This window comes from Vulpes lagopus, chromosome 3 (assembly GCF_018345385.1).
Source record: "Vulpes lagopus strain Blue_001 chromosome 3, ASM1834538v1, whole genome shotgun sequence".
Taxonomy (NCBI): domain Eukaryota; kingdom Metazoa; phylum Chordata; class Mammalia; order Carnivora; family Canidae; genus Vulpes; species Vulpes lagopus.
The window spans coordinates 163315396-163332126 of record NC_054826.1 but is presented as its reverse complement, the minus strand read 5'-3'; the positions used below and the strand labels follow the sequence as shown (position 1 = coordinate 163332126).

At 37.2% G+C, this 16731-nt stretch overlaps 1 protein-coding gene across 1 annotated transcript in view; it reads right to left on the bottom strand.

Moving 5' to 3' along the window:
- The window catches only part of NEGR1 (neuronal growth regulator 1), an 812989-nt gene that overhangs the window by 270058 nt on the left and 526200 nt on the right, over positions 1-16731 (bottom strand). The window contains exon 4 of the mRNA XM_041750612.1: positions 2776-2907. Within this exon, the coding sequence (XP_041606546.1) occupies positions 2776-2907 (132 nt within the window). The remainder of the gene's footprint in view (positions 1-2775; positions 2908-16731) is intronic.

Here is a 16731-nt window from a genome sequence, read left to right as displayed (position 1 = left end):
CTGCACCTGGAGCCTGCCCTGAGATCATAACCTGAGCTGAAATCAAGAGTCCTAGGCTCAACTGACTAAGCCACCCAGGTGCCCCTGTAGTTATCATTTAAAAAGCACCTTCTTAGCTTTTTTTTTTTTTTTTAACTTTTCATCTTTTCCTTCCTAAATGAAAGTCAATTAACAAAGTCTTCTTTCCTACCTATTCTTAGGTGTCTGGAACCCTACAAAAGCCACTGAAGCACTCTTTCCAGCTGATGGAATATCTCTAGGCTCTCCTTCAAACTTTTTTGCTGCTCTCCTGTATCGAAAGACAATTCTCCATAACTTTCTCCTATTTATGCATGTCTTGGAAGCTGAAACACTGAATGCTTGCTTTTGTTCTTGACTATCTTTTTGAGAATGTTTGCATAGGGAACAGTCTTGAAACACAGAAGTTCTATCTCTGGAGCAAAGAGCACGTTACAGTCCAATATAATAATAAAGATAAGTTCTCCCTCTGCAGCAAAGGGCAGGTTTGTTTGGTGCCATTATTAAAAAAAATTAGGTTTCCTAAGCTCAAGGAGCTTAGGACACAGACCCACGGTATATATAGGTGTCAGCTGGCCCTCATCATGTCATCCTGTAGTAAGTGGAGTTTGGGGAACTGATGCAAAAGATGACGATACTCTGGCTACTGCTATTACTATGAGTAATAAGCTACCCTTTGTCTCTGCTTTCTGCCAGCATCCATGAAATTGTGGCAGATCTTTCACATTTCTTGCCATTTTCTTCCCCAGTTTCTGGTTTGTAAGTAGATTCTCTTCTCCACTCTTATCCTTTAGATGATGACTCATTGGGTTGGTCTATTTTTCTTTTAATTCAGTTCCTCTCCCCATGTCTGCCTCCTGAGTTGACTTTTTTTGTCTAAGGTTCCCACTTCTCTGGGAAAAAAGAGGATCTGATTAAATGATAAGTGACAATGAATTAAAGACAGAGGGATAAAAAGGATGAAAGAGAAAGTGTGAATACAAGGGAAAGTGTAGGTTATACACGGAGTATGGGTCCAGGAGAATCCATACAACAGCTGGGTCTTCAAGTCTATCCCCGTTAGAGACATCCTTTTAAAGACGTATTGAGTCTGGGGGCTGGAGGGACTCCATTACTGGGTGAGGGGTCTTGCTGATCTGACAGTTTGATTCTCCTTTTCATTTCTTAGTGTTCCCTACTAAAAATATTACTTCTTTATATCTTTTTCCAGCCTTTTCTTAAAAAATTATTTATTCATTCATGAGAGACACAGAGAGAGAAAGAGAGGCAGAGATACAGGCAGAGGGAGAAGCAAACTCCATGCAGGGAGCCCGACGTGGGACTCGATCCCTGGACTCCAGGATCACGTCCTGGGCTGACGGCAGCGCTAAACTGCTAAGCCACCCGGGCTGCCCTTTTCCCAACCTTCTAACAATAAAACCAGTAGGCTCATATTCAGATAAATACAGTTCTGGTTTTAAAAAATAAGGAATTTTTACTTGCTTATTATCTCTTATTTCAGAGTGTTCTTGAGGAATGAGCAGTGGCCCCCTGCAACATGCGTCCTGCGAATCAGTAGAAACTTACTATAAATGCAAATTTCCAGGTCATATACCCCATAGATTCTGATTTAGTAGACTTGATTTTTCCATTTCTGTTGAGCTTTTTGGGTCAATTTGCTAAACTTTGTCCACAGAATATGAGAAACTGGAAACTGCCCCTTGAGTCTCAAAGAGATAGTTCAACCCCAAATACATAGATAAGTCACTGACAAATGTTAGTTGATGGCAGTGATTTGCCCTGGCAGACATTCAACTGCCAGGTGTGTTTTGATAGTTAATTTTTGGCCCATGAAATTGAAAGATTCATATTAGTACGAAAAAAAAAAAAAACTACTTGGTTTAAACATTTTGGGATATATTTGGAATGATTCCTTCTTCTAATGATATGTATATTATTAGCAATGGCCATATACAGAAAGATATCTAAGTGAATGAAGAAATAGGAATCTTTAGTTTATAAACACTTTTGGTAAAATACTGTTATCCTAAAAGTATCTTATTTGAATATGTTAATATGAAAACTTATGAAAGACTAATAAGGAGGCATTTTTGAAAAGTACAGACTATTTCATTCATTGCTGTTGGAATCATCAGATATAAGATGTTAGTGAAAAATATCTTACATCAGTGTTTGAGGTGCATTTAGAGAGGGTGTAAGGTAGGTAGTTCTGCAGGTTTCTCTTATTATTCTAACTTCCTAATAATGATGCTCCTGGAAAAAATCTTTATTAATTTTCTCAATATTTTTCTGACTAAATAGAATTGAATAACCCAAGTAATAAAACTGTCACAGCAACAGCTCTTCTCTTTGAGTACAGACCAGCATACTTAATTTCCATCAGGTTTGACTGGGAGTTTCACACTTAAATTTAATCAGCATATACTCCAGGTGAAACCCATGAGAACAAAGGAAATGCCATGTGCCTACAGTGCTCTAGAGATAAAGATACCACAGTTTAGAATGCCGCGGACTACAGTGATATTGGAAATGTTTCCATTTGCACATCAAACTGAATTATTCTGGGATTACTTGGGACAACTGATGTAACATAAAACAATGTGATCAATATTCCAACATGTACACACTTTCACTGTCAATAGGGGGTCTTTATCAATAAGAGCACCTCTCAAAACACAGCAACATCAATTCAGACAGTATATTTCAGATGTTCATCTTTCCTCTACAGTTATGTTGATAAAAGGTTCCAGGACTTACAGTTTACGACAACTTTTACTTTTTTCACGTCTGGGAATGACACATCATTTTCCGCACTGCATTCATATTCTCCGGCCTGGTCCCTTGTAATTCCATAGATGTCCAAATATTGTCCATTTTCAAATGGTTTTGCTACAAGAAAGAAAAGTATGTTTAATGGTAGCCGCCTGAGGCTTCATTCAAATAAAATAACAATCTCATGTCTTCCTATTAGGTACTGCTGACAAAACAATCCCAAATGAAACTGGGGAATTATTAAACCCTTTGTTCTCCTATGTTCAGAGGAAAAGTCAGAGAAAAAAGCAGAAACTGAACAAGGGATACTATAACAACCGTTTCCCCAGAACAGGATATACATGTGTTCTTTTTAATTGATTGTGGTCTCCTAACCTCGTCACACATCAAATAGAGCTCTGCACATTTCTGTAATTGAGTTCAACAACCTTCTCGCAGTATAGATGAGACTCACTAATATGGCTTGGTACATATTGACTTTTATACAGTGTAAGCTAGCAAGTTGACACTTAACCTAACTAAATGTTGCTTTTCTTTTGGGAAAATCTCATGCTCATTCTCAAGGTTTCAAGCCAGATGGCTTGATAAGAGGATAGAGCTACATGAAACCGTTGCCGCATTTCAGCTCCCAAAGTTATTAATTTTTTAAGAGAGGCACACTGTATTTACTATATATAACTGATCCAGTAAGCTTCCGGAAAAAAATATCGTTCTCAGACTAAAAGTTAAGTGGTTATAAAAATGAAATTGTCCTTAGTTTTTAATATTCCAGGGAAAATATTCTTTTTTTGACCAAAAAAAAAATAGCACTAGAGTAAAAGCATAAAGACATAATCACAGATGAAAAAAAATAGTTGCAAATGAACAAAATTTTTAAAAAAAAAGATTCTTTTCTGAATAGAATTTTTACTTATTTGAAAGCAGAGACTCCTCAGGCAGGAAGGATCCTGATCATCAGAGCTATGGAGACAGAATGGGCCTATGTGACTTTCCAGGGGTAGTGGCTCTTCTCCCTCCTTAACCAAGTCTTGAAAAATCACATTTCAATGCATACCAAAGAGAACTGGAAAATGACACAATGATTCCATTAAATGGCATATTTTGAAAAGTCAACCTTATTTTTGTTTTCATCTTACTCTCTTGCCAAACCTACTGTAATGCTGTAGAAGTTAGAAAGCTCGTAAGAGGATTTCATTGCCTATGAATAAAGCAAAATGAAATTTAGTTTCAGTGCTCCCAATCTAAAATCTTTGTCAGTTAGCAACAAAAAATATTTTTCCTGTGGGCTCTCTTGTCTGGGCCAATGCTAGTCACCACACTGTTTGCCCTCAGGTAGCTTTGACTTCATTAATTGATACCTGGAGTGTTTAGAATATAGATGACTATGCCATTTCTCCATTTGACTAGCTGCTCCTGAATTGTGGACAAGTTATACTTCCAAGATGACAGGCGGCTGAGACACTATTTAAGGTATACAGAGGTGAGCTTACAAAAGCAGCAATTGTCCTTAAATTCAGATTCTTAAAATATGATTTTATAACCATTTCCTTTGCTCAACCGAATACTCTTATCTGACTCCTGATACTAATATAATATTGATTTTCTACTGTTTCCTTCTTTTTATCTTATTTTCACCCTTATAATGAAGATTATCTAGGCTTACTAGTGTCTGTAAAAACTAGTGAAATATAGGGAGGACAAAATCCTCCTTCACATCCAAGAATTCTTTTTTTTTTTAAAGATTTATTTATTTATTTTTATTTATGATAGACACAGAGAGAGAGAGAGAGTGAGAGAGAGAGAGGCAGAGACACAGGAGGAGGGAGAAGCAGGCTCCATGCCGGGAGCCCGACGTGGAACTTGATCTCGGGACTTCAGGATCGCGCCCAGGGCCAAAGGCAGGCGCCAAACCGCTGAGCCACCCAGGGATCCCCACATCCAAGAATTCTTAAAGTGTAACTTGAATTATAAAGTCAGGAGATATCAAATGAAAATTAAAGTATGGGTAAAATTGATATATCAGGATTAAATCACCCGGTTGAAAAAAAAATAGTTGAAAATGAAGTAAAAATGGAGTAAAAAATATAGTTAAAAATGAAGTTAGTCATGTGTGAAAGGGTAAAAAAAATGGGAAACTTTGTAAAAATAAATTTATTAGGGTCTAATTTATTTTCAGTATTACAACATTACATGAACATTCCTATTTCATATCTATTGAATGTCCCTGGGGGATGGATATGGAGGTGTGTATATATATATATATATCATTGCTCTAAAGCAGAATTGAAAGATAGCTTTCAACTTTGAGTTTCTGATAGGGATCACAGGCTGAGATAGATCCTCATAGGCTGCTTTCTCTTTATATGTTCCTCTTTCTGCTGCCCGGATTCTTTATCCTTCAGTTCTCCCTGATAACTTCTTCTCATCTCCCAGGTATGATTAAGCAATATCTGCACAGAGGAACCTTTCTTTATTTCATGACTATTCAGTCTGGTAGCTCCATGTTACATACTTTGAAAAATAAAACCAAAAAGCCTGCACTAATGTTATGTGGCACAGACACATTCACTATTATTTAATTATTACCGACTTAAAAAATACTCGTCTTTCTGTTATACTATAGATATTGTGATATAGGGATGCCTGGGTGGCTCAGTCAGTTGAGCTTCAGACTCTTGGTTTCAGCTCAGGTCATGATCTCAGAGTTCTGAGATCAAGTCTGGTGCTAGATTTCATGCTCAACAGGGAGTCTGCTTGAGAGTCTCCCCCTCTCGTCCTGCCCCTCTCCCAGCTTATGTGTCCATGATCTCTTTCCTAAATAAATAAATACATCTTTAAAAAATTTTGTGATAATAAAGGCTACATCTTATTTCATGTTTAATATGGGCTCTATGCACATTTGTTGACTCTATCATTAAAGAAAAATAACGCGATAGAAAGTCCAGAAAATATGACATTTCATTAGAGATTAGCTTTCTTCTTCAAACAATTATTACCCATGACATCAATAAATAAAAATAATGTTTATTTTTTATTGATTCCTTATTATGTGTAAGGTACCATGATAAATGCTTTTTTTTTTGTTTTTTTGTTTTTTAATTTGTTCCTTTATTTTAGAGAGAGTGTAAATAGGAGAGGCAGAAGAAGAGAGAGACTCTTAAGCAGACTCCCCACTGAGTGCGGAGCCTGATGCGGGACTCAATCTCACATCCCTGGGATCATGACCGGAGCCAAAATCAAGAGTTGAACACTTAAGTGACTGAGTCACCCAGGTGTACAATAAGTGCTCCAATAAGTGCTTTTCATTACGAATTCATCAGTTAACCTTAGGTAAATGCATCAGGCATTCCATTATATAGAATAAGACTCTATATGGTTAAAGCAGTTAGATATTTTGTTAATGGACCCAGTGACAGATATGAAAGTCAGAATTCCAAAACTTACATGCCTGATTTATATGCCATTGAAATGCTGTATTAGTTTTCTCATTTGAATATGGTAATAATGAAAATGTTTATTCACTGTAAGAACTAAATTAGACCATATATATGTAATCCTTGCTTTTACAACTATAAATCACTATATGGATAGTAACTGAATATCTGAATTCTTAGTTTTCCATAGATGCCATAACAAATGACCATAAATTTGCTGGTTTAAAATCATACAAATTTACCAGCTTATATTTCTGTAAGTCAGAAGTCCAGAACAGGTACATGGTAACTGGAATAAAGTGTCCTCCAAAGATATCCACGTCCAAATATTTGGAGTCTGTGACTTTCATGGAAAAAAGGACTTTGCAAATGTCTAAAGTACATATCGTCTTGTGATAGACGATAATGGAGAGCTCAGTCTAATCATAAGTTTTTTTAAGTGTAGCGTGTGGAAGAGTGGGTCAGTAAGATGTGAGGAAGATGGAGAAAGTGGAACACAAGCCAAGGAAAGCTGTGTCCTCTGGAAACTGGGAATGGCCCTCAGCTGACAGCAAAAAATTGATTCTCCTCCAGAGCTTAAAAAAAGAACACAGCCTGTCAATACTTTCCTTTTAATCCAGTGAGACCAGTATCAGATTTCTGAACTCTAGAAGTATAAAGCAGAAGTGTTTTAAGCTACTAACTTTGTAGTGATTTGTCACAGAAACAATATAGAACTCAAACAGGGCCTCCTTGAACTAAAATCAAAGTGTCAGCAGCACAGGATTCTTTTCTGGAGGCTCATTTGCTCATTCAGGTCATTGGGAGAATTAAGTTTCTTGCTGCTATGATACTGAGAACCTCATTTCCTTGGTGGAAGGCCATTCCTAGCTTCTAGCGGTTCCCCTCATTCCTTGACTCATAGCTCCTTCTTTCATCTTCCAAGCTAGTAAATGGTAGGTTAAGTCCTTTCCCACTTTGAATCTTCAGGGCTTCTTCTCCAGGTGTATCTCTCTGAAAGATCCTCTTCTACTTTTAAGAACTCATGTGATTCATTTGGGCCTAATGCAAGATAATCTTCTCATATTTAGTTCTTAATTTTAATCACATCTACAAAATCTCTTTATCATGTGAGGTAACATAGTCACAGCTTCCAGGGATTGGGATGTGGACATCTCTGGGGGCCATTATTCCGCCCACTAGATTTGTTCATTAAACTCGCAGTTACTTCACACATACGCGTTGTGATTTGCCTATAATTTTCAAAGACAGCAGGAAAAGAAAATGTGTGGTTGAATTGATAAAGTTGCTGAGTTCATTAATACCTCTGAAAAATATGAGTGAAGCTCAGAAAAATAAATTTAATTAAGACGTTATTTTGGAAGCAAATGCTTTTCAGGAGAATGTACTACAAACCTAGCAGGTGATTTGAAGAAGTGTTGTTAGAGCACAGAAGTGAGAGCAATGAGAGGAAGGTGTATGGGCAGATAAAATTATAGAAGCCACCTACTGAAATGATTGCAACAGAGGTTTCAGAAGCAAACAAAAGCAACCAGTAAATAAAAAGCTCAGCATTTTGATTGGTTTTGTTACCCATATATAATAGTCCACCAGACATTAATGAAGGAAAGTTCTTAAGTCAGCTCACAATCATTTCCTTCCTGCCTGCCTGGCTTCTTTCCTTCCATTCAAATGACATTAATTGAGCCAAGATCACTGACCAGGGAACAAAACTGTTTCCATTTCAAAGAGCCAATAGCTTACAATGGAAACAAAAGTATAAGCAGGCAATTTCAGTAAAGTGTTAAGTATATTTGAAGTAAATATAGATACTATTATGCTGTCATAATTGTGCTGGTATAACTTCAAGAAAAAAAAAAAGAAAAATTTGGTCAGGCCAGAGCATTCATGTCGTGGAAGACCTTGTATGCCTCTGAAGAACTATGTTTTCCCCTTAACTTAAAGAATAATTACAGTGCTAGAAGTCGAAGAATCTAACATATTGAATATTGAATATTTTAAATATTGAATATTTTAAAATTTTATATTTTAAAGAGAACCCTGGAATTCTGCTCCCAGTTACATTTGGGAATAAAGATCAAACCTACCTCCTTGCCATAAGCCAAGAGAAACGGAAAAACTATATAAAACAACTCGTTTCAGACATTGGACAACAGGCGGCACAAGACTGTGACCCCTGAAGCAAGCAAGGTGAGCCCTACAATTGATCTCTGTAACTTACTCTCCAGAGGCAATTTTCGCCTCCCTGAGCCCAATGATATTGTTGAGTTGAGCAAAGAAAGACTGGAATTCTGATATGTCACATACAGTCGTGCAGAGTTTGAAACAGAAGAAACGCCGTGACAAAAAAAATACCACAGATATATACAGGTGTCTCCTTATCTGCAGATTAGGCTGTATACGCATAGGGAGAAATCCCAAAGTGTTAAGAAAAGAATAATTGGAGAATTTGTAAGGTGAACAATCCCTAGAGTTTGAACAAGCTGAGATGACATTTGATCTCTGACCAGAATGGGCAGGCCTCTGTAATTATTCAGTGGGGACTCCAGAGGGCTTATGTCTTAGTAAGGACAAACAACAACAACAACAAAAAACAAAACAAAAACTGGGGTAAAGAGCCTTCTAGATCTGCTCTTTAAAGCTTAAAAACAAGGTTCAATGGGCCAAAATTATCTATAAGTTATACAGGTTCATGTAAGAAAAAGTCCAACACTTTTTAAAGGAATGAAACACACCCTTGACAATCCACAGGCTAATGACACAATGTTCAGTATCCAGTTAAAAAAAATGACTATATATTCAAATAGTCAGGAACCTGTGAACAATAACTAGGAGAAAAATCAGTCAGTAGAAAGAGATCTAGAAATGATAGAAATGATAGGTCAGACAAAAAATTTTAAATTGCCTTCATTATAACTATGTTCAAGTATTTAAGGTAAAATGTGGATATAATGAGTAAAATAATGGAAAATAGAAAAAAAAATCCAATGAAGGTTCTTGACATAGAAACACAAAATATCTCAGGTGAAATACTAATTGGCTGAAATTAACAGCAGAGTAGACACTGAAGAAAAAACTATTATACTTGAAAGCAAGAGTATTTAGCATATATCCAAAGTGAAGTAAAGAGCGAAAAAAATATTAATAATCAATTAAATAGAAATCTCAGTGTCATATGGAACAATATAAAAATTTCTTATATATGGATATTGGGACCCTGTGAAGTGGGTAGAAAAAAATATTTGAAGAAACGAAGGCTGAATTTTTTCCAAATTTGATGTGTACAATAAAATGGCAAATCCAAAAAGTCAAAAATCTTCAAGCCGGATAAACATAAATAAAATTACTCAAAAGCACATAATAACCAAGTTTCTGAAAATCAGAGAAGGGAAGAAAATCCAAAAAGCAGCCAGAGACAAAATACACACTACATGTGAAGAAAGAGAAATAAGTATTTTTCAGACTTTTTATCTGAAACTATATAATCCAGCTGACAACAGTACATCAGAATAAAAGTCTAAAATCAGTCCTGTAAGCTTCAACCTTAAGAAGCTAGAAAAATAATAAGACCTAAAGTGAATAGAGTTGTGAAAACAATAAAGAGTGAAAATCAGCAAAGTTAAAAATGGACAATCAATAGAGAGAATCAATGATACCAAAAGCCAGTCTTTCAAAAGATTACTGAAAGGGATAAAACTTAGCCATACTGATAAAGAATAAAAAGAAAGACCACACAAATTACCACTATCAGAGATAAAAAAGAGAATGTTACTACAGTCATAAAAGCAACTGAATGGCTACTAAGTAAATATTAAGAAGAAAAACTACCTACATTTAACTCAAGAATTTCGATGAAATGGGCAAATTCCTTGAAATACATGAATCTTCAAACTGATTTACAAGGAAAATCTGAATAGTCAATATATATTCAATTAAAAGAAACTAATTTTATAATTTAAAAAATTATGAACAAGGAACTTCAGGATCATGTATATTAAGATTTTAAGAAAGAAATAATACCACAAATACAATTTTTTTCTGAAAAAGAAGGAGGAGGAAATTTCCCCAATTTATTTTATGAGGCTATCATTATCCTTAATGTCGAACTAAAGAGAAAACAGACACCTCATAAGCAGACACCATTTTGACAAATATTTGGTAAACGAATCTAGTGATATTTAAAATAATACACCATGACCAAGTGTGGTTCATCCCAGGATTGAAAGGCTAGTTGTACAACTAAGAAAAAAAAATGTAATTCACTGTATTACAAACAACAACAAAAATATATGAGAGTCTCTGGATGCAGATAGCACATTGAAAAAATTCTATCTTCATTTCAGAAAATAAAAAAGTTTCAGAAAACTCAGAATTGAATGCTACTTTCTCAATCTGACAAAAACTTTTATGAGAACACTACATCTGACTTCATATTTAATGACGTAAGGGTAAAAAGTTTCCCATCTAAGATGAAGGTCAAGGCAAGACTGTCCACTCTGACCCATATCACACATCTTATACATAAAGTAACTTAGCAATCGCTACTGACCTAAATGAGAATCATGAAACCTTAAACATTCTAGAAGAAAATGGAATCTTTAGGACCTTGAATTGGCCTAAGAGTTCTCAGATATGACAACAAGAACACAAGTCATATGAGAAGATACTGATAAACTGCAATTCATCAAAAGTAAATAATGTTTGCTGTGCAAAAAGCACCATTAATTAATGGCAAGCCAAATAATCAGTGAAAACTGTGTAAATAACAGAGGACTTGTATCCAAAATATATAGGAAGGTCTCAAAACTCAGTAAAAGCATAGAACTTAATAAAGAAATGGGCAAAAAAAAAAAAATCTAAATACACTTTATTAAATGAAAATACTTAGTAAATAGGCACGTCAAAAGATAACATGAACATGATTAGTCATTAAGAATATGAGATGAAAAAAATCAAAGTGAGATTCTGGTGTGTATATATTAGAATGGCTAAAACAAACAAAACTGATTAGTGCTAGCAGGAATCAGAGCATCTACAGCTCTCCAACATCGCTGGTGGGAGTGAAAGACGGTACGGTCCTTTTGGAAAATAGTTTACCAGTTGTTCATAAAATTAAACATGCATTTACCATGTGACCTAGTAATCTCACTCCTAGAAAAATGCACACCAAAGCCTGTATACGAATGTTTATATTATTATCTTAAGATTTTGCTTATTTATTTGAGAGAGAGAGAGAGAGCATGCATGAGTGGGGAGGCAGAGAATCTCAAGCTGACTCCGGGCCGAGCGCAGGACCTGATGCAGGGCTTGATCTTACAACCCATGAGATCATGACTTGAGCCGAAACCAAGAGCTGACACTTAACCAGTGGAACTACCCAGGCATCCCTGTTTACATTAGTTTTATTGACAATTATCAAAAAGTGGAAATAACCCAAATGTCACTTTAGTGAATCAGTAAACTATGGTGAATTCATATAATGCAATACCATTTGCCAATACAATTATTCATATATACATAACTCGGCTGGGTCTCAAATACATTTTACTGAGTGAAAGACGCTACACTCAGAAAGCTACATGCATGGTCTCGTGTACGAGACATTCCGGAATCAGCAGAACTGGAGGTCAAGAATAGATCAGTTTTTGCCAGGGCCTGGGGGATGAGAGGCTGGTTGACCACAGAAGGGCAGCCTGAGGGGCTTTCTTGGAGAGATGGAACGGTTCTGTATCTTGGCTATGGGTATGGATACATGAGGACGCATTTACCAAAACCCATAAAATTTTATACTACAAGAAGTGATTATTTACTTTATGTAAATTTAAAGACAAAAGCATATTGACATACTGCTAGACATGCACTAAAATGGACAAATTAAAAGGATTTGGGTAACGGTTGGAGCATGTCGCGCAGCTCTCTCTTAAGAAGGCACATCAAAATCCCTCTTTTCCGGTGCTTAGAGTCCTACAGGGAAGGAGAGAAATTGAGGAGTATTCTAATTTGGTTCTTGGTTAATCACATTTTAGAAGTTCCACAGAGGTGATGTGAATTACACCTCATTTTGCTATCTGTTGCCTTAGGATTTCAGCTGAAGGTTCCATTTTAGCATCTTATTATATTAGCTTTGTGACCTAGGGCTTTCTGTGAGTAATATCCTCTCTACTCTAAGGTCTGGCCAGAGAATAGAACTTTGACTTCTTTGGTGTTTAATTATTATTACAAGTTCACATGCAGAAATAGTATTCATAAAAGATTACCTGAAGGAAATTCATTCATTTCTGTAGCTATTTAAAATTTTTCTTTTCAGAGTAAAACCAGTATATTTAAAAAAAAAAAAAAAACCTGTACATTTTCACCACTTTATTTTGGTTCCTATTGAATTTCCTTTACCAGCCCTCGCTTTGGTGTTATCACACAAGTCTTCACTGAGGGACAATATAAGAAAGGCCATATGAAACTTCCTGTTACATTTTTATCAGAAAAGTTACTGAGTCCTGCTGTTATAATCAATGTATTGACTTTCTGAGGATCCATGGGAGAAATTCTTTGTGCATCTTAGTACCAGGAAGAGCTCTATTTCTGACATCCTAATTTGCTTTGATATTATGATCCATGATCTTATAAACTTTCTCTCTTTTTTTTTTTCTAGGCTGCTAGGAAATTTAAAACCAAGATAAAGGAAAATATACTTTTGATGTCTCTATGCTTAATGGTGTTTTGAGGATCATTAAGTAATATGTGGACAGATCAGGACATCATAAATAAGAATAGCCACAGCTATTTGGAAAATAGCTATATTACATATAATGGAGCAGAATTGTGTTAAAATCAAATAGATTAGATGATTTCCTATCAGATATTACCACAGAGCCTTTGGATCTTACTTTGTGTACAAGCTGAAATATTTGCTCAGCATACAGAAAACAAAGAAGCCCGGTGTCTTAATAAGAAAGTTAGAGTAATTGGGACACCACCTCAAGAGCATCAAACAGCATTTAAATGAATAATCATAGTGATGCTTCTAAGTGATTTAGCATCCTGAGGAAGTAGACAAATACCCACCTTTAGCACAGAATGTATTCATAGGGGTGGGTCTTGTCAAACACAAAGAAAAAAGAAAAAAAGATATTTTATAACAATAATAGAGAAGGAAGTAATTAAGAATGCAGGCTTCAAGTAGATGCGCTAGGTTTCACGTGATCTGGGTCAACATTTTTAACTTTTTCTGGGTCAGTTTTGTCATGTAAACAAAGAAAACAATACCAGCTTCACAAGGCTATGATGACCACTGAATGTAAGAATATGTATAAAGCTGGGGCGCCCGGTGGCTCAGTTGGTTAAGCATCAGACTCTTGATTTCGGTTCAGGTCATGATCTCAGGGTCGTAAGATCTATCCCCTCATGGGGCTTCACTCTGGGCATGGAGCCTGCTTAAGATTCTCTCTCTCCCTCTCCCTCTTCACCTCCCCCCCTTCCCCTAAATACATAAATAAGCAAACACAAAAATTGAAACTAAAAAAGGAATATGTATAAAGCCTGGTGCAAAATCCCAATAAAAGTAAAATGAATATAGTATTCAAAGATTTTATTTTACTTATTTGAGAGAGAGAGGAGAGCACAAGCAGGGGGAGTGGCAGAGGGAGAGGGAGAAGCAGGCTGAGTAGGGAGCCGATGTGGGTCTTGGATCCCAGGACTCTGGGATCACGACCTGAGCTGCAGGCAGACACTTTACCGACAGCCACCCCAGTATCCAAAAGGAGTATTTTTATTGATAAAAATTATTAATAAAAATAGAGTTGAAATTATGATGTGTTATTCAGTGCCCATAGTGTTTGTATTTAAGAGGTAAGAATTCTGTGGTCAGATCTCACAACGTAAATTGATTTTGTTAACCAAAGCTTACAGAGCCAGGAAAGCAGTTTAATAAAGTAAAAGACACAGCACATATATACGCCTATCCCCGAATATAGGGCTCTTATCATCTTAGGGTATCTTATTATCTTAGGGTATCTTAGGGTAGGGCTCTTACTCACTCAGCATAGCACTAGCAGATCCCTCCTAACTGCCATCGTGCACTTTGGATTATGTGGCGATTTTTCTGGCTTCCCTGTATTTGGTGGTTTGAGATGCATTTTTCCCTGGAAAATAAGCGATTCTATTGGTGGTGGCAAGGTTAGTTGTTTTGCCTTTCAAAATTTAAATAGAAAGAAAGAAAGAAAGAAAAAGAAAGAAAAAGAAAGAAAAGAAAGAAAGAAAGAAAGAAAGAAAGAAAGAAAGGAAGGAAGGAAGGAAGGAAGGAAGGAAGGAAGGAAGGAAGGAAGGAAGAAAGAAAGAAAGAAAGAAAGAAAGAAAGAAAGGAAGGAAGGAAGGAAGGAAGGAAGGAAGGAAGGAAGGAAGGAAGGAAGAAAGAAAGAAAGAAAGAAAGAAAGAAAGAAAGAAAGAAAGAAAGAAAGGAAGGAGGGAAGGAAGGAAGGAAAAAAGAGAAAGGGGAGATAGCACATTGTAGCTTACACTGGGGGAGCACTGCGCCCCGTCTCCTTCCAAGCCCTGCCTCTAACACGTAGAGGGGGGTACACTACCAAAAGGGAGGGCTTGCGAAGGGACGGGCTGTTCCCGTTCATATGGTTGTTTGCAACCATAGAACCAACGAGGTTCTGTTCTGACCGGGTGGAGGCCATAGGTCTCTGTCTCATTCGGGGCCCCAAGAACAGAGCCTGCACCCAGGAGGCCTCCACTTGTTCCATTTGAAAGCACCGTAACTTGCCTGAACGAACGCCGCCACCGTACTCTACCATCTACTAAAACTACCTTCCCCAAGTGACAAGAGCTGCAGTCATGGGAGAGTCAACTGGGTATCATGAAATGCTGGGCACACCTCCACTGTGCCCGGAACGCACCGTATGGTTTTATATATACGCCCCTCCACATATTTGTCCCTCATTTTTGCATCTGCAAAATAGTAGTTGTTTTGTTCCTAGTATCACTCCTGTTGAGTCAACTCCAGTTATGGACACTCTGCTTCTCCGGCATGTGAGACGGCCCAGTGCCTACGTTGATCTGTAGAACTAACCCAAACCATGTGCCATCACTCTTCTATGTGTATTTCTATATATTTTAAATTTTTCATCAAGACCAAAGACTCAATCTACCACTATTTTTTAAAACGGCACTTAGTATGAACTTTTGTTCCAGAAAAAAAAAATCTTCAATAAATTATTTTTCACTAACATTGTTGAACACTATGGGCTGAACTGTGTGACCCCAAGAAGTCATACAGTTGTCGACGTTTCAACCTGTGGTGCTTCCGAATGGGACCATATTTGCAGGTATGTGATCATATTTGCAGATGAGGTCTTTAAAGCAGGAATTTAAGTTAAAAATGGGAGACCTTAATCCAATAAGACTGGTGTCTTATAAAATGAACACATGTGGACCCAGGTAGGCACGGAGGGAAGATGCGGTGAGGGCACTGAGAGACCCCAGCCATCCAGCAGACCAGAGAGGGGCTGCGAACGGACCCCTCCCTCAGAGCCCTCAGAAGGAAGCTTTGTCAATACCTTGATCTGGGACCGGTACCCCTAGAGCTGTGAGAACATACGTGTCTGCTGGTTAAACCACGTAGTCTAAGGTACTAGGTATGGCAGCCCTAGCGAACTAACACAGATGGCGTAGGAAGGCAGTGAAAGCAGATCTTGTCTGTTCAGGGACGTTAGCTATATTTAGAATGTTTGAAATTCGGGGATCCTTGGGTGGCTCAGCGGTTTGGCACCTGCCTTTGGCCCACGGCGTGATCCTGGAGTCCCAGGATCGAGTCCCACATCAGGCTCCCAGCCTGGAGCTTGCTTCTCCCTCCGCCTGTGTCTCTGCCCCTCTCTCTCTCTCTCTGATATACATAAATAAAATCGTAAAAAAAAAAATGCTTGAAATTTGACACATTGCCTCTTATTATTGGTTGGCTTTTCATTTGATTTTTACAAATTCTAAGTATTTGTTTCTCTTACTTATCTTCAAACAGCATACAAGGTATCACAGGATATATGTAAGGGCCTGTCATTTATTTTTAAACACTTGTGGCATGTAAAATAAAAATGAAAGCTGTAATCCTTTCACTATTTCTTTTCTGTTCCCTTTATATGCTTCTATTCTTTTTTTTAGATTTTTATTTTTTATTTATTCACGAGAGACACGGAGAGAGAGGCAGAGACACAGGCAGAGGGAGAAGATGGGACTCGATCCCAGGACCCCGGGATCATGACCTGAGCCGAAGGCAGAGGCGCCACCGCTGAGCCCCCAGGCATCCCTCTCTATTCTTATACCCCCTTCTCATCCCAGTAAACCAGGTATCCCTTTCTGCATATTTAAGAATCTGCCTATTTGTCCCGATCCCTTAATCTCTCTTAAAGGACTTCCAAAAAAATCCATAAGATTTTCTGTTATGAGCAAAAAAAATACTGTTTACCTCATACTTGGGTTGGTACTGGGAAAAAGGATAAAGTAAGAATTTGTG